This window comes from Cryptotermes secundus, unplaced genomic scaffold, assembly GCF_002891405.2.
Source record: "Cryptotermes secundus unplaced genomic scaffold, Csec_1.0 scaffold843, whole genome shotgun sequence".
Taxonomy (NCBI): domain Eukaryota; kingdom Metazoa; phylum Arthropoda; class Insecta; order Blattodea; family Kalotermitidae; genus Cryptotermes; species Cryptotermes secundus.
In genome coordinates, this window is record NW_019731994.1 from 49,527 (window position 1) to 67,642 (window position 18,116).

The 18,116-nt window shown below is 39.0% G+C and overlaps 1 protein-coding gene across 2 annotated transcripts; it reads right to left on the bottom strand.

The window, feature by feature from the left end:
• Window positions 1-3,692: 3,692 nt before the first annotated feature.
• Window positions 3,693-16,389, bottom strand: LOC111867487 (ubiquitin-conjugating enzyme E2 J1). Of its 2 annotated transcripts, none has more exons than XM_023857420.2 (5): window positions 15,847-16,389; window positions 15,310-15,515; window positions 9,050-9,255; window positions 8,828-8,942; window positions 3,693-6,854 (listed from the first exon to the last, which is right to left on the bottom strand). In XM_023857420.2, the coding sequence occupies exons 1-5, from the start codon at window positions 15,881-15,883 to the stop codon at window positions 6,618-6,620; spliced, it is 801 nt and encodes a 266-aa protein (XP_023713188.1). In that variant the 5' UTR covers window positions 15,884-16,389; the 3' UTR covers window positions 3,693-6,617. The 2 variants fall into 2 exon arrangements, with proteins under 2 accessions (XP_023713188.1, XP_023713189.1); XM_023857421.2 differs by having other exon boundaries at window positions 9,050-9,240; window positions 15,847-16,381.
• Window positions 16,390-18,116: the final 1,727 nt, after the last annotated feature.

Genomic DNA, 18,116 nt, shown 5'->3' on the forward strand with positions numbered 1-18,116 from the left:
TTCATGGGTACCCGAAACTCTATCCTAACTGAATCATAGGCTTTCTTGAAGTCTACAACTAGCTGATATACTGTCTCATTATTAGGGACTGGATATTTATGCATGAAAAACTTCTGAAATATGCACATAAAAATTTATACCAAACGTTAAAATTGATTTTACATTATTTTAAGACAAACAAATCAATATTTAAGTTCATTTTATGTAATCACTGAATGATTCACTTGCAATAAAAAGCAATACATAAATACAAATCATGCAACAAAGCCAACATATTTCATTACAAATTTAAAAAACCAATGGTACTCACATTTAGCTCTCCGAACTTTCAACTTCTCTACTGTTGCAATTCACAATTACTAAATGTTCTAGGTTTTCCATAGTTAGTTGCCTCCTACTGTCTCCTAAGATGTCCTTATAGCGAGTAAAACTTCTTTCCACCTCACAGGAACTTAGGGGCGCATGTACAAAAGCCGCTATTTGCTCCACTGTTAGTGATTTTTTACCTGGCAGTTCAGTATGTTTAACAGCTAAAATTTCTTCAATTTCACAAATTTGTTCATATCCTGGAACTTTTTAAAGAATGCTGTGTACTTTTTCCTTTACTACGTCACCAACTCTTCCAGGAACCGAATCCAATTTGAAAACAGTGGTTTTGAACAAACTTAACAACTGATACAAAGTAGTATTGCTATTGCTTGCCTCTAGTGAGGAAATGGCGGATGGAAGATGAGAGAAGTGACCAGATATATAGGAAAGATTAGTTTCTAGTTTTGCATTTTTTAGTACATCTTGGGCAATTTGAATTGATGCTGCACTTTTGGGATCATATGTATTCATGACATTCCTAACTGTTTCTAAATGTTCGGTATAACTCGTTGCACACAGCCACTTGACCCAGCGCGTTAAAATTGGTTCTGGCGGAAGTGGAATGCTCGGTCCTACTGCTTTAAAGGCTTCTTTTCTGTAATGCGCTTTAACAAATACCTTTGTGGGAACATCCAACATACTTAGATGCTGTTTCACCAGTCTAACAGACAACACTCAGTCCTAAGTCAAAATCACATTGCCAAAAAGTTAAAGTCATGTTGTGACCAACGGTCAGTCAGTCTGTCTGTCTTAGTGTCGAGCCACTTTTTAACTGAAAGTTACAGTCCTGTCCATGTGGGGTGCCCTCTGATGAGAGGTCAGGTCTGTCATTTGTCACACTCGACAGTATTAGTCCATTGTCACTATGTACACTTATTTACAATTGAATCTTAATATCTAGCATGTATATTATATACAAGGCCTCTGTTATCACATTGCCATACATTGCACTTGTATTTATACAGCACTCACTGTCCAGCCCACATTTAGATCATAACATGCGCTATCCAATCAGCGCTCACAATCACAACTGCAAGTTTCGCTCCGCCCATCAAGCATGGTATAAAAGGTGGAGCCCAAAGCTTGCAATCACCAGTGATCACATTCAGTTCAGAGCGAACAGTCATCACAGTCATCAGCTCTTCACTGCGACCAGGCAACTGACATAGTTGCCGCAAGCCTCCAGCAACCACGCTCTGCGACCAGGCAACTGACGTAATTGCCACAAGTCTCCAGCGACCACACTCTGCAACCAGGCAAACGACATACTTGCTGCAAGTCTCCAGCAACCACACCCTGCAACCAGGCAACTAACGCAGCTTCCGCAACTCCAGCAACTGCCGTAGGCAGCTGTTTCTAACAGCACACACACAGTGCAACAAACGGCCCTTTTCAGGGCCCGCAAACTTTTCGAAGTGGTTGTTTACTGGAGTATCGACAAATTCCACACCATCTTCACAGAAGACACCAACATGTCAACGAGCAGAAAATTTGCATGAATTGTTTCTGCAACACAGAACCCATGGGCAAGGCAAGTCAAATGTGTCATATTTGGAAATATAACTTTAAGAGCAGTACCGGCTTTCATCATATAACTTGCGGCATCAGTCACAAAGAGCAATACACACTCATACTGAATGCCATTCGGCCATAGTAAATTCATGGAACTTCTAAAAAATTAGGAAACTGCGGAGCTATTTGTGGTTTTAAATTGCTCTACCACAAGAAAATATGGGGTAGATTGTTCATTCTTATTAAGGGATCCAATTATACAATTTGCAAAAAAACATCTCTCACAATCTTGTGTTTGGTCAATTGATACCCACACAAAATTATCTTGAATCTTAGCTCTAATGCTTTCAATTGTAAGATTGTAACACTGCTTCACGTAATTTTTGCGCACAGTAGATTCAGCCGGCACTTTGCACTGTGTATACTCCTCTATGAAGTTTCTCAGAGTAGGACTGGTTAGTTTCCACAGCAGATGTCTGCCACTAAAAAGGCTTCCCATAAATCAAAGGAAAACCGTGAAAAACCATTATCAGAAAATTCACTATTTTTGAACAGGAGCACTTTTCGTGGATTTAATTTTAATATTCTCTTTGTGTATATTAGTGTTCAAATGTTGAAGCACTTGAAAGCGTTTTTCACAACCAAATGTTTTCTCACACGCTTGGCAATAAGGAATTTTGTTATCCGTACTTATCATCTCTCCTTCGAACTTCCACTGATACAGCTGTAATTTAGTTTTCTGACTTGCTTTCACTTTCAGCATGATTACAGAAAGCTAAACAAACTTAACTACAGACTAGTCACCACTAATGTGGATGGACCCCAGCTTCAAATTAAGAAGCGTAACGAACCTCATGGAGACTTCAGAAACAATTAAGTGAAGTCCCTTATTGGGTGAATAGTATTACGTTGATGGCGGCTACATGTGGACGCTTCTGACTAATCTTTTCGCGGCCACTTTGATGATACGCAGATGAGGCAAGTTACGAGTAGAGGGATCGGGGAAGTCCCATCCTGGGTATTGCATCAGTAACATGAATCATGACAAAATGTTGAGTCAAATATGCAACATATTCTAATACGGAAAAGAAAAATTGTATACACATGACAATGATTGAAAATTTGAACATAAAATTAAAAAATATATATGATAAACATTTTTAAAAGGAAATATGCAGTATAAATAGAGATCTTTGAAAATATGATGCTTATTCATAAAACAGGCAAAATATACATTTATATGCACCATCAAACCATGTCCAAAATTTAAGAAATGAAGTAATTCATACATATATCCAAACAAACATACTTTCTGGTTGCAAGAAAGAAATATGCATTTGCATTAAAATCCAGTCCCTACTCATTATACCCCCATTCTTTCTCCAGTATCAGATGAATGCAAAAAGTCTGATCAATAGTTGATCTGTTACTTTGAAACGCACATTAATGAGCCCCAAAAATTTCATCTATATATGGAATTAACCTTGAGAGGATATTGAATGAAATTTTGTATGAAGTTGATAGCAATGATATCCCACAATAATTACCACAAACATGAGGGGCAAGCTGCCGAGAAAATACACCTTGATACATTTATGAAAATGACGACAACCCAGGTGACGTGAAATAATATGCAACAGAGATTTCAAAGGATTTTATCTCGTTTTACTTAAGAAGACTGCAGCGTGTGATTTTAACATGAATTAAAACAGTGTAGCAGTTTTTAACACAGTTTTAGTAAAATATCTGTAACATAAAAACACCTGAAGATGGCCGTTTGAGGCCGAAACATGTAGTGCTGAAGTGTAGAATGTAAAAGTGTTGCAATTTTGATGGAAGATAAACAATGGATGCTAATTTGAACGATTGCAACAGGATGCTGACATACAGAAACATATATGAAGGCTTTAAATGCCAAGTCCTGCATGATGGCAAACTTACTGAATACATAAAAGTAACTACAGCAGTAAGACATGGATGCATTCTATCCCCTACAATATTTCTGCTCGTACCGGATGTGACGAGGAAAACAACTAGTATGACGAAGAGAGGGATCCAGTGGGGCATGATGGACAGACTCGAATATCTAGACTTCGCAGATGATATCTGTTTGATGGCCCAGAGGTTCAATGATATGGAAGAAAAACTAACAAATCTGCAAGAAACAAAGAGAGCTGGGCTAGATAATAGTGTAAATAAGACTAAAGAAATGAGGGTAAACAATAAAATACAAAGGAGACTAACAGGTTATTAACAAGAAATTGAGCAAGTAGATACCTTCTCTTATTTGGGAAGCACTGTAACCAAGAGAGGGAGAGCAGTTGAAGATGTTAAAAATCAAATAAAAAAGGCAAATAAGGCCATTATCCAATTATATCCAATCTGGAGAAATAAATATATTTCCAAGAAGACTAAAAGTCCGCATCTTCAATATGAACGCGAAGTCAATATTCTTTTATGCTTGTGAGACATGGAGGGTCACAAAGCAGATCACTGACATGCTGCAGAGTTTTATTAATAGATGTTTATGCTGAATCATAAACATAAGAGGGCTGGAAACTATCTCAACTGAAGACCTCTGGACAGTCACAAACCGACAGCCAATGATGTTCAGATAAAGAAAAGAAAATGCAATTGGATCGATCATACTTTGAGGAAACCTACTGGAGACGTAGAAAAGACTGCACTGGACTGCAACCCCCAGGGTGCTCGTAGATATAGTCGTCCCAGGAAAACTTCAAAGAGGCCAGAAAAGCTGGCAAAACGTGGAACAAAGTAAAAAGACTGCTAGCCAACAGGACCAGATGGAGGAGTTTTATGGATGCCCGAGCTCCAGAAGCAGCTTCAGGAATTGAATGAAGGAAAGAAAGATGATTATATGGCAAAAAACAAAGAATTTGTCATTAATCCCAGATGTCCTGTTGGGCTGCTACAGGACTTCATTTAGGAAAATATCCAGTCATTGGATACCACTACTGCCACTAAATATATGTATTTGTTGCGAAGGCCATACCTGAGTGTCAGAAAGTTAGGCAGTTGTGGGCATTACATGTGTCTGGGATGTGACACTGTGTAGTCTGGTAGAAATTCACAGACCTTTAAGTAGAACACTGCTGAACTACCAGACTACACAGCACTACATCCCTAAAGACAGTAGCACTCATCATTCTGAAATGGGGTGGTGGATAATGTTCAAGAAGTCAATAATATGAATAACTGTTCTGCGTTTTGTTTTGACCCCCAAAAGTTCTTGTAGTTTCTTCAACAAAATGTGAACAGGATCACAAGTCCCTATAAAACTGGGCTTCGCAGTGCCAAGTGTTGAACCAGCTACTGTGGTGTTGTGGGCTTACTTGTTATGACACAACAGCTGTGTTTCAGTTGAGCTTGACGTAACAAGATAGGGCAGACAAAGAACCTGAACAGCCTGGATCCCGGTACAAACTGTAATGATGCAGAATCCTCACCCTTCGGGCAACATACACTATTGTTGTAGCAGAATGTAAGTGGACTATGGTCGAAGTGCCTGTATTTCTTCATCCATTTATTTTCAGTTAATGCACTCAGTGTACCTGCATGCAAGTACTGGTGTGTTTTGGTTCATGAAAGATCAAAATATGGTTAGCTGGGTGATATAAAGCTGCATAAATGGCACCATGGAGAATGCTCCTTCCGGAGAAGCTAATTTTGCTTAGCTACTGAAGAAACTCATTTTTCATGAAACTTGAAGGTTCATATATGTAAATAAAATAAAGGTAATAGTGATTCAGAACTGAACCATGCATGATCATAGCAATCTTTCTGCTCAAAGTTTCTGCACAAGGCCCACTGTACAAAAATATGTACACCAAATAACAGTGTTTCACTAATAACAGTTTTATTTTAAACTCCTTTTTTATTATTTGATGTACAATTAATGGAATAAAATAAAATAATAAAATTATGTACCCTGTACAGAGTAGGAGAATGGTAATGAATCAAAATTAAATTCACCACATCAAATCCCAGCCAAATTCACTGACTGGTTCTGCAGTTCACACATGCAAGGGCAAATGGATACAAGGCAATCTTTTCTTGCACTGCATAGAATACAATCCCATTACAAGATCTTAACTTGATACAAGCAGAGGATATTATTATCATTATATTATTATTACCAGTTTCTGAGTCCAATGGTAATGCAACTTGTGTCCCTTTGTGCTTTAAAATAAAGGGGTCTATCCAGTACCATGAAATGAAAGACAGCTCACCAAGGCAGTGATCTCACTTTTTTACAGAACATTTCAATAAGCACTACAATGAATACATATATACATCTATATATAGGTAGGTGTTACTTCACAAATACAAGGCATGGCATCCTGTAGAAGTAAACTTCGTCTTTCATTCCAAAATTCATGCAAATCCACCCATACAAATTTTATTTTCTATTGTCCACAGTAACCTCTTTTTATCACTGTATATATGAATTTTATATATAATAATTGACTAAGATACAGTGTATACTATATTACTTTGAACACAAGATGCACATTTTAAACATTTTTTCCTGTTGAAAAATTGAGGTGCATCTTAAATTTGAGGAATGCACACCTTTCTAATATCTCCCCTAAAACCCACATTCAAAAACTGGATGCGTCTTAAATTCAAGGGCATCTTATTTTCAAAGTATAGCGTGTGTGTGTGTATAATGTCAAATGATTTTTCTGAAAAAGTGAAAATTTGGGTGGATGTTATTACACGAGAAACAACCTTCTATAGATCAGGAATATGATGACAGCCACAAGGAACCACATCAGCCAGTTCTTGTAACTGTCACTTGTACTGCTCACTACACCAACAGTGGCATGCTGTAACTGTGACTGCGGCTGCAGGTGCTGAGACACACCCAGTCGCTGCCTCACTGGTTTATCCTCACTAGGTTGCTGTTCTTCCTCGTTCTCTCCCTCCTCCTCAACAGGCTGCTCCTCTGCCTACAGCCAAGCATAACAATAGTAACCAACTGCTCTGCATCATTAAAACACAAGCTTCAGGATGGACACAATCTCAAATCAGTTCAAACCAACATGAACATATCAGATTAGCGGTAAATATTAACAGTATGGTCTTCTGAAATGTGATGCCACATGTCGTGTAGACAGGTACCATGTTTCAACAGAACCTGCTCCCTCCATATTCAGAGTAGGAGAGTGCCAAGCAAAGGCAAATGGAGAGAACAGGTCCTTCTAAAATGTTGGTACTATGCAGCATTGTATCCTGAAAGATTTTGATCTTAATACATATGAGTACAACCTAGCTCCTTATTATCAATTTTTATATTATTTGCCTGTCCCCTATGCCTTCTACAGAAATTTACTCCAAGTTTGCAAAAGCATGGAGTGACTGTTGAAGAATATTTGAAATACAGGGAGTTCAATCAAGGAGGATCTTCACAACACCGCTGACCGGGCCCAACATTTCTCACAAATTGCTGCTTAACTGCTGATAGCAGAATGAGTCATTAGCTCTGATAAACGTGCACACTCCTGCTAGTGTAGAGTGGATGGAATGTTTCTCCGTGACTATTCCCTCACATCAGTTTCTGTACATGCACACATTTATAAGAATACTTCAAAAAGATAACACAAACTTACCTTGCTTTATAACAGGTGCTGCCTGCAAACATGTCTCACATGGCATAAATAAATTATGCGACACTTTCTGAAGTTGGTCCACGTTAATTGAACCAAGTATGCGTGCTATTTCATGCTGCAGAGCTCCAGTGGTCCAAGGATTATTCTTGTAGACTTTTCCCTTTAGGCTTCCCCAGAGATAAAAATCGCAAAAACTAAGATCCGCGGATCTGGGAGGCCACAGTCCTCTGCTGATTATTCTGTCTTCAAACACTTCCCATCTTGTGACCATGGTTGCATTAGCCGTATATGTGCTCTAGCACTGTCTTGCTGAAAATACTCATATTGTCTTCAGCAGTCAGCTGTTTGAAGAACGGATTCAGTATATCATTAATGTAGCGGTCAGAGTTCACAGTTTCATGGAAAAATAAGGGGCCAATGATTCTCCATGGACTTACAGCACACCACACCCCCATCTTTTCACTATGTAATGGCACTTGCTGTAGAGCGTGAGGATCTTCATCGCTCCATATTCTTACATTTTGTGCAGTGACATGACCACTAACATGACACCATGCCTCATCAGTCATGAACAGAAGCTGTGGATCCACAATTCCATTGTGCACATTTTGCAGCAGCCGGTTGCTAAAACGAATTCTCACTGCATAGTCTGGTTGTTTCAGCTCATGCACAATTGCTATTTTATATGGGCAAAATTTGATTAATTTTGTGGCTGTGAAAGCAGATCCTAGCGAAACACTGGTTTCCTGTGCTAAGCATCTCAACAATTTTTGAAGACTGATCTGTAGTCGTGCCTCAATATCCCAAACTTTTTCTTCAGTCGGCACAATCCTCTTCGATTGCTTCTTTATGTCCACACTGAACCTGTGGCCCGCCACTTTTTCACAAGTTTGGATACACACGACTTTGTGGGAACTTGCGAATCAGGATATTTATGAAGAAACTTATGGATACATTTTCTGTAAGTTTCCTTGCAAAAGTTTCGGCAATAAACACACTGTTCAATAGTGAACTTCATTTCAGTATGTCAACCGCCTATCGAAATCTCTAACACAGACTGACTATTAATGTGACTTAACTGCAGTGACAGGATAACACCACCTAACGGTGCACGTTTATCAGCGCTAATGACTCATTCTGCTATCAGGAGTTACAGCAGCAATCTGTTTGGAATGTTGGGCCCAGTCAGCTGTGTTGGGAAGTTTCCTCCTTGACTGAATGCAGTGTATCTGCCAGTACACAACACTGAATTTCCCAAGGTTCAGTTTCTATAAATACAAAATTCTTAAAGAGCTTGCTTACAAATGTCTCACCTTGAGTGCTATCTGCCTTATGAGTGAGGATTCCTCCTGTGTGGGGGGCTTTGACACGGATGATGAAAGCTGCTCCACAACTTTACCACAACTGGGACACTCCAACATCTGTGACCTGTTACAAACCAAATATGGAACTCCTTTATATTTCAAGTTATTCTCCTGAGTACCTCCATACTGACTGTGGCATTATTCAATCCAAAAATAATTATGCCAACATACTTGCGTGCGAGCATCTGTCGTTCCTCTGGGGTGTAGTCCAAAGAGCCGATGGTCCCATTGCCAGGAGTTGGCATGAAAGCAATGAGTGCCAGAAGGGCCGTCCGAATGGACCAGGAAGGCTGCCATGTTTCTGGATGATGACCCGAGATACTGAGGCAGATCTTCTTATTGGTTTCAAACCTTCCATTGGGCTGAAACACAACAACCTGTATATCTTCATAGAGCTTGAAACAGAATAGTTCAGGAGGCAAGATACACCTCTTACAGGCCAACCTCCACACACACACACACAAATAAGAATATGCTGATGGGCCTATGGCAATAAAACCATTTGCTTCCAGTGTGCAAATAACACCCCTATCACAGGCAGGTTTACTTTTATGCAGTCAGTAAGGTTCTATAATGCACAGATACACCCACGAACTCATCAACCAATCAAAAATTTCTGGTGGGTACACAGTGAATTGCCAGAAGAATAAGAAGTCAAAATTTCCAGATGTCAAAGAGTACTCTTAGTATCACAATGAAAACCTAACATCAGAACATTTTGGTCGACATTATGGGCCATGACAAACAGAATAAATCCACCACAAAGACTCAGTCAGTTATGGATAACAGTCTCCTACAAAAGTAGCATGGAGCTATGTGAGGGACAGTCAACATACCTTGACTTGAAATGTTTAATACATTGAAAATATTACTCTAACATAATGAAACTAAAAGTTTATTTCAGAACATCAATCAGAGAGTATCCAGTGAACACCAAAACCCGCTCTGGTATTTTCACGAAAATTATAAGTCCTGCAGATGTAGTTAACTGTGAGATGTGTGTGTAAGGCAGATACTGTCCTATTCCCCTCTTCCTGTGGGCTAAAGAGTGGAAGTAAAAAGTGTACAGATCACACAAGTAAATATGAGAGGATAAAGTTTACAAAACACAAAGCGTATCTTATTTACATTCTACCCTGGGCATGGAGACAGCAAGTTCCTCCATAAAATCAGTAATCATCTATGAGACTACACATCACAACTCAGAAGACCTAATTCTAATTCCTTATACAGTACAAACTCGGTAATTCAGCCGTGCACTAGTCCGACATGTCCAGCAATATGGCATCAGGCATCAGACAGGTGTTTGTGACCTTGTGCAAGTTTCTACAGGCAGCAGAGGCTGATGTGTGTTCAGTTGAGCTTGACAAACTGATTTATTTAGACCCTCACTAGTACACAGTGTTTCAGTTCTTCAGTACTATACAGCCTGTAGCAGTGGATTTAATGTGTGCTGAAGATGTCCAGTTCTGAGAAACGTAAAGGGGAAATAATCAACAATGGTGAAAAACTTATTAATTTGGCTAAAGAGTATGGTGTTCGACATGTTACAATATATCAGGAAAAATAGAGATCATTGAGTGTTTTGTGAAAAATACTGACAGCGGCTCCAGTGACAGGCAGACTCTAAAATCTGGTGGTACCCTGAAGTTGAAGATGCTCTTTACACTTGGTTTTTACAAGAACATAACAGACACACTCCTATTTCTGGGGATATTATTCGAGAGAAGGCAAAATATTTTTACAAAATGATCATGAAAAGGGGCGCAAGGGGAGTGATGTGAACATACGTGGTCTGTTCAAAAAGTATCGAACCTTTCGTCAGCAGAAATACATTTATTGATTTGGAGGTACAAAACCCTAATCCCCTTCAAAGTGGTCTCCTTGGTAATGCACATACTTCTCCCAGCGCTTCCGCCATTGTTGGAAACACTTCTGGAACGCATCTTTTGGAATGGTGATCAGCCGGGCCATCACATTCCGCATGATGTCTTCTCTTGACTCAAATCCAGTTCCTTTCAGCGGCATTTTCAGCTTGGGAAATAGCCAAAAGTCACATGGAGCCATGTTGGGGGAGTAGGGAGCCTGACGAACCACAGGGATGTTGTGTTTGGCGACGAAAGTCTGAATCAGATACGCAGAATGGGCGGGTGCTTTATCATGATGGAGGTGCCAAGTTTTTGTTGCCCACGGATTCGGTCATTTGCGCCGCACAGCATCACGAAGGCGACGAAGGACTTCCTGGTAGTATTCCTTTGTGATGGTTTGGCCTTGTGGTGCATACTCACGATGCACAACCCCACGGGAGTCGAACAAAATGGCTGATATGACCTTGACATTGTGATGAGAGATCACATCATAAATCTTGATACATGGTATAAAGAAAGTGAATTAAACCTATCCCTGTAATAGGCCTTGAAGGCTCATAGAGTTGTGAGACGTTGAGGGCCCCACATTATCTAGACCAGTGTTTCCCAACCTTTTTGATGACGCGGACCCCCTGGAGCGAATGTTAATTGACCACGGCCCCCATAAAACCCCAANACAAGAGCAGAAAAACTGAATATTAAACCGAGAAAAACACACTCGTATAATATTATAAAAATTCACTGCACAAAAACTAAAGACACACAGGTTGTTCACTCTGCCACTGAGATGAATAAGAAACGTGGTCAATGGTCCCAGCTTCATTCCCAACCAAAGGGGGATGGATTTTGTGGGGAGGAGGGGGAGACTGGTCAGACAGCAGGTAAGAAGGACAACAGTCCACCCTGAAACACGGGTCTGAGATGCAATGGGCCGGCCAAAAGAAAATGTCCTTGGAAAAAGCTACACAGATCGTTGGTTATTCATCTCTGCTTTACAAAGGGAAGGTACCGTTACAGTACCAACAGCCCATTAAATTTTACTTCAACCATGGGCCTCAGGAGCCAGACATATACATTGCAAATATCCCAGGTGGGAGGAACATGATAAGATAAAGTTTAATCAAAATAAACTATCCCGCGGACCCCTTTTGAATTACTCGCGGACCCCCAGGTTGGGAACCACTGATCTAGACGATCTGCTCAAAGATGGTGGTAAGGTTGTCAGCCTTTCGCGCCAGCTGCACTTTAGTCCCCAGGAAAATTATTTAATTAATTCCTGGTACTTATTTCTGTTAGAGGCTGAATCAACCTCATGGCCGTAGTGTGGCCGGAAGGATTAGGTGATATACGGTATACCTTTATATTTATCATTTATCCTATTTATGCATTTGCTACTTTATTTATTACACCAACTTGAGGCAAAAGTTTTATGTTAGTATACATATGACATGTTGCACTGATATGGATACATATTGGTAGTTCAATGACGGAACATATTCCTGCATATAAATGCCTGATGATGGTCTTGTATGACCGAAACGTGTAGCAGCAATAAAGATCGAATATTAAAACTGAGTATATTTGTTGTGTTGATGGTTGACATAATTCCTATATGAGAATGGTGATGTGCTTGCAGATTCCCACATTTTGAATATGTGGAAGAACTACCTCTCTGTTATTGAATGTACATAGGGCCAGTGATGTTAGGCATATAGAAATGCATATAGCAAAATTAACAAGGTATAAATCGCCAGGTAGCGATCAAATTCCACCGGAACTTATTCAAGCAGGAGGCAAAATATTACATTCTAAGATCCATAAGCTAATTACTTCTGTTTGGCATAAGGAAAAATTGCCTGATCAGTGGAAGGAGTGTATTATTGTACTAGTTCACAAGAAGGGTGATAAAACTGACTGTAGTAATTATCAAGGGGATATCACTGCTATCAACTTCATACAAAATTGTATCTAATATTCTTCTCTCAAGATCATTCTTTTTATTGCTAGTGGGGTGGGACTAAGTCCCTTGTACTGCGGACACATCTGGCCTATTGTGCCAGCCCCAGATGATAGGTGAGGGTGATTGTGGAGCAATTGGTGGAATGAAGATTTGCAGGGGAAACCGAAGTACTCGGAGAAAACCTGCCCCAGCACCACTTTGTCCACCACAAATCCAACTTGACCAGACCCAGGATCGAACCCAGGCCTCCACGGTGGGAAGCCAGCAACTAACCACTTGATAAGTCCATACATAGATGAAATTATTGGGGATCATTAGTGTGGGTTTTGACATTACAGATCAGATCTTTTGCATTTGTCAGATATTGGGAAAAAAAAAAAATGGGAGTACAATGAGACAGTACACCAGCTATCTGTAGGCTACAAGGAAGCCTATGATTCAGTTAGGAGGGAAGTATTGTACAATACTCTAATAAGAGTTTGGGATACCCATGAAACTAGTTAAGCTGATTAAAATGTGTTTAAACAAAACGTATAGTAAAGTCCATATAGGTAAACAGTTGTCTGATAAATTTCCTATCCACAATGGTCTAAGACAAGGAGATGCTTTATCGGCATTCCGTTTCAACTTTGCTTTAGAATATGCCATTAGGAAGGTCCAGGAAAAACAGGTGGGATTGAAATTAAATGGGACACATCAGCTGTTGGTCTATGCCAATGATGTGAATCTACTGGGAGATAATATAAATACAATAAAGAAAAACACACAAACGTAATTGACACAAGTAAGGAGATTGGTCTAGAAGTAAACACTCTCTTGTCACCAAAATGCTGGGCAAAATCATGACATAATGATAAGAAAAAGATGAAAATGTGGCATAGTTCAGATATTTGGGAATGACAATAACAAATAAAAACCTGATTCAGGAGGAAATTAAGAGGAGACTGAACTCGGGTATTGCTTGCTACCACTCAGTCAAGAACCTCTTGTCTTCTTGTCTGCTGTCCAAAAACATAAAAGAATATACAAAATTATAATTTTGCCTGTGGTTCTGTATGGGTGTGAAACTTGGTCTCTGACATTAAGGGAGGAACATAGACTGAAGGTGTCTGAGAACAGGGTGTTGAGGAGAATATTTGGAATGAAGAGGGATGCAGTGACAGGAGGTTGGAGAAAACTTCATAATGAGGAGCTTCATAACTTGTACTCTTCTACAAGTATAATTAGAATGATTAAGTCATGGAGGATCAGGTGGGCAGGGCATGTAGCACGAATTGGGGAGAAAGGGAATGCATATAGGATATTGGTGGGAAAGCCAGAAGGAAAGAGACCACTGGTAAGACCTAGGCGTAGGTGGATGGACAATATTAAAATGGATCTTAAGAGAGATAGGATACGATGATATGGATTGGATTGATCGGACTCAGGACAGGGACCAGTGGAGGACTCTTGTGAAGACAGTAATGAACCTTCGGGTTTCATAAAATGCTGTGAAATTCTTGGGTAGCTGCATATTTGGCTTCTCCTCAACAAGGGCTCAGCTCCATGCATAAGTAATGCTCCTGGACATCCAAGTGAAGAACAGGTAAAATCAAGAGATGATTTATGACAGGTAATGTTCTTACCAACAAACTGCACCCCACTTCTACAACCAACGGATCAGAATGTTATACAATTTGTAAAGTCATATTACAAAAAGAACCTTCTATGCAGTGTAATAAGCCAAAATGATATCATTCAATGCCTGAAATGAACACACCTCAAAAATGTTTTTAATCTCTCATATGCATGGCAAAATGGACCTCCTAAAACCATAATTTCTTCTTGGAAAAAGTTGTGGCCTTCACATCCATTATCCTCTGGTAGCAGTGAACTCGCAGGGCAAGAAGAATTGGAATATGATATTACAGTCCTAACTTCTGATCTGCAAGAAGCAGTAGCCAAACTGTGTAAAAAAAAAAAGGCTCATCAGCTCCAGAAATTGCTGACATAAGTAACTGACTAGCAGAAGGTGAGGAGGAAAATCTTCAATCATGACAGATGAAGAGATAATCAACAAAGTGCTAGATGACGACAACAGCGAAAGTGTGCAAGAGTCAAGTACTCCACCAATTATCCACACAATATGACATGATGATGCCATGAGTGCCTTCAACATGTGTTATAAATGTGCTGAAGAAAACAACATGCAAGCTGCAGACATCCTCACATTGAAAAGACTGCCAGAAAAAGTTCTAAAAGAGGCATTTAGAAACCAAAGATGCTATTTTTATATAAAAATGCAGTGAAATTAAGTCCTAAATATTGAATTATTGAACAAAAATTCACCATATGTATGTACAATAAATAAATAATAATAAATTCTGTTAAATGATAATCAATTCTGAAATGTCTATGTTATGCACCAACTTAATATTTTTGTTCCAACTTTTTCCAGTAATCCAGCAATACCTTGGTCCCATATATGTCAGATTACCAATATTGTACTATCTGTGTGTGTGTGTGTATACACACACATAAATACCATCATACTAACAAATATACTTGAATGATGTACCAACATGAACGTAAGAATTATATATGTTTACACTACATGACAGTACCGTTATTAATATTATATTTGGTGGTTTCATAGGATATTCTGCTGGAAGTAGAATTCGCCCATGGTATACACCTCCTTCAAAGTCAGTGGCTGGAGGTCCTTGTACTGTGAAGTGCCATTCAAACAAATTGTCGTCCAGAGGATGGGCCCAGTACTCTTCCGTGGGCTCCTTCAGCTCACATGCTTCCCGCATCAACCTCTTTACGGCTTAAACAAATATTAAGTGAAAAACTAACAGTATTTGAGTATCATTCTTTTACAGATGCAATGCTTTGATTCCGTTTATACATTTCATTAATTAATAATTATATTAATTATATTAATGAATAAACTGATAAACGTTCTGAGAAGTACTAATTATCTGTCAACAAAATCTAATTTAAAATGTATATGATACGAAGTTCGGGTATGACTTAAGTAACTAGTTATTACTGCCTAGAATTTGTGAAATGTATCACTTCAAGACGGATTGATAAAGCTACACTTTCATTCCACAGTAAGTGATTACACTGTACAATATCAAACTAAACTTGCATACCTGGGCTTTTGATGTTATATTTTCCTTCGAAATCCATAGTAATTATCAAAATTACAAAACTGTGATTCTCATCAGCAGATTCTCGATCGCCAACTGTTACGTCCTTCGGATGCCATCATTTATTCACTGTTCTGAGACAATCAACTGCAGTATCTCCACAACAGCTATTAACTGATAAAATTAATTCATGTATCCTAGCATTATATCAACAGCGATAGGCAGCGATTAACACGATTTAACAGTTAACGTACTGAAACGAACCTCAGCCTTAACCCCTCCTCCGCCATTTTATCGCCAGCAGTACACCTCCTTCCCCACCCTACGAGCACAAGAGCGATGTCGGAGTAAAACGCTAGTGTTGTAATATACTAATTTCCAACTTTGCCCACAAAGAAATATTAATTGCTTTAAGCATTCAAGATTTCAAGATGTTCAAGATGGAGTCAGTAGGTTCTACCTAACATTTGTATCAGTCTACAGAATTACTTGGCGTCTCAGTCCAGACCACCGCAATTTTGATCGATCTTGATCATCTTGATACTCACGGGCATAACTCAAATCCCACACAAGTACCTAATTTGTGAGGGATATAAGTCTTGGATACGCTGATTAGTGTGTCAAGTATGAGAAAGTATTGTGGGTTAGACAGGATCAATGAATAAACCACGATATATGAATACATGGTCGTTGATGCTTAAAAATAATAAATGGATTAGTAAGCGTAAGAAATCATCGTGTGAACATAAATGTGAGCTGTACCTAAATAGCCTATCCAGCGTGAAGCAAACAGTGAAAATTCACTGCAGGAAATGCTGCAAGGTTTTTAACGAAATCATTCAGAAGACCAAACATGTGCATTACAAGTAACAAAATCTGGAGTCAGATAGTAGAGTAAAAGAATTGTGTAAAATTGTGAAAAAGGAAACCCCATAAGTACCCTTTTGAAAAAGAGATCCAACCAATAAAGATGAATATTAATGTAATAATAAATCCGAAGCTTGTAGGAAAGTCTACTTTTTTTCTAAACAATTAAATGACACCAAAAAGTTAACATCATAGCACCTAGGTGAAGCAGTCCAAAATGTGTTATGCCTATAACAAAATTGAAACCTTCCAAGTACTGGAAAATACTAGAAGAAATATTATCGGACCGTGGATTATGTGAAGCATTATACCATACCTAAGTAATTCAGAGAGGGATCAAATAATTAGAAAACTCGTACAACACGTTCACGGACGCCGATCCGGAATCAGAATTATCGCCGACCAACAAGAAGGCGAAGCAATGTGCGACATCGTCAATGACTGGGATGTATGCGGATCTGCAGCAGCCGGGCACATCCACCTGTGCCACGATTGCACCTTCCATCGGGGTCAATGCAGCTGTCAATTTCTTCAACAAATCAGCAGTGTTCGACATTCTGCCCGACGATTGGGGATTCAAAGACATCGCTCATGCAATCGTTTATCTCAACAAAGAAGGGCGGAAAATCATTAATATTATCATTGGAAACACCGAAATCCCAATTCCTGATACAGATACGATGTTATGAGAATTCCGAAATAGAGGGTATACCGGACAAGGACAATATCAAACATACATACCAGAGCATGACATATCATTGCGGTTCGAAATCGAAGATTCATCCTCTACTGAAAGAGGTCTCCCCTCATAGTAGAAAATTTGCCATTCACAATTTTGCTTCATGGTCAAGCTCCCATTAATAAATGATAATGAATTTCTCTTGTGAAGTTAACTGATTCATATTCATAATGTGTATATATTTACCATCTTTTAGTGCATACAATTTCACTTGTCACTTCACACTACATGTTTCGGCATCATTCTGCCATCCTCAGGTGTATCAATCACGTTAAACCACTGGCACTGCCTGCCATCAAGTGTCCATTTATAAAATGATATAAAATGTGTGTTTGTCATTGTTCAATAGTTAAATATATATATTAAAACTTGTTAAGATTTATCATCTTACATGTCCTATATCAAGCTCGTGTGTAATGCCATTCGTCCACTATGGAAGTCGTTCTTCTTATGTTTTAATTGTGCATATACTGTGTCTTATGATGTGTCTTTCTTATATAGCTGCGTGCATTGTATTGCTAGACATATGTGTGTGTGTGTGTGTGTGTGACACAAGACTCCCATAGCGGACGAATGGCGTTACACGCGAGTTTGATATACGACATGTAAGATGATAGATCTTAACAAGTTCTAATACATAAATTTTATTATTGAACAACGACAAACA

What these genes read in the sequence shown, in the direction of transcription:
- LOC111867487 (XM_023857420.2), bottom strand. Translation starts at nt 15,883, where the DNA reads ATGGATTTCGAAGGAAAATATAACATCAAAAGCCCAG. An exon ending in ATATAACATCAAAAGCCCAG is followed by an intron (nt 15,516 to 15,846) that starts GTATGCAAGTTT and finishes TATTTGTTTAAG; the next exon opens with CCGTAAAGAGGTTGATGCGG. An exon ending in CGACAGATGCTCGCACGCAA is followed by an intron (nt 8,943 to 9,049) that starts GTATGTTGGCAT and finishes GGTTTGTAACAG; the next exon opens with GTCACAGATGTTGGAGTGTC.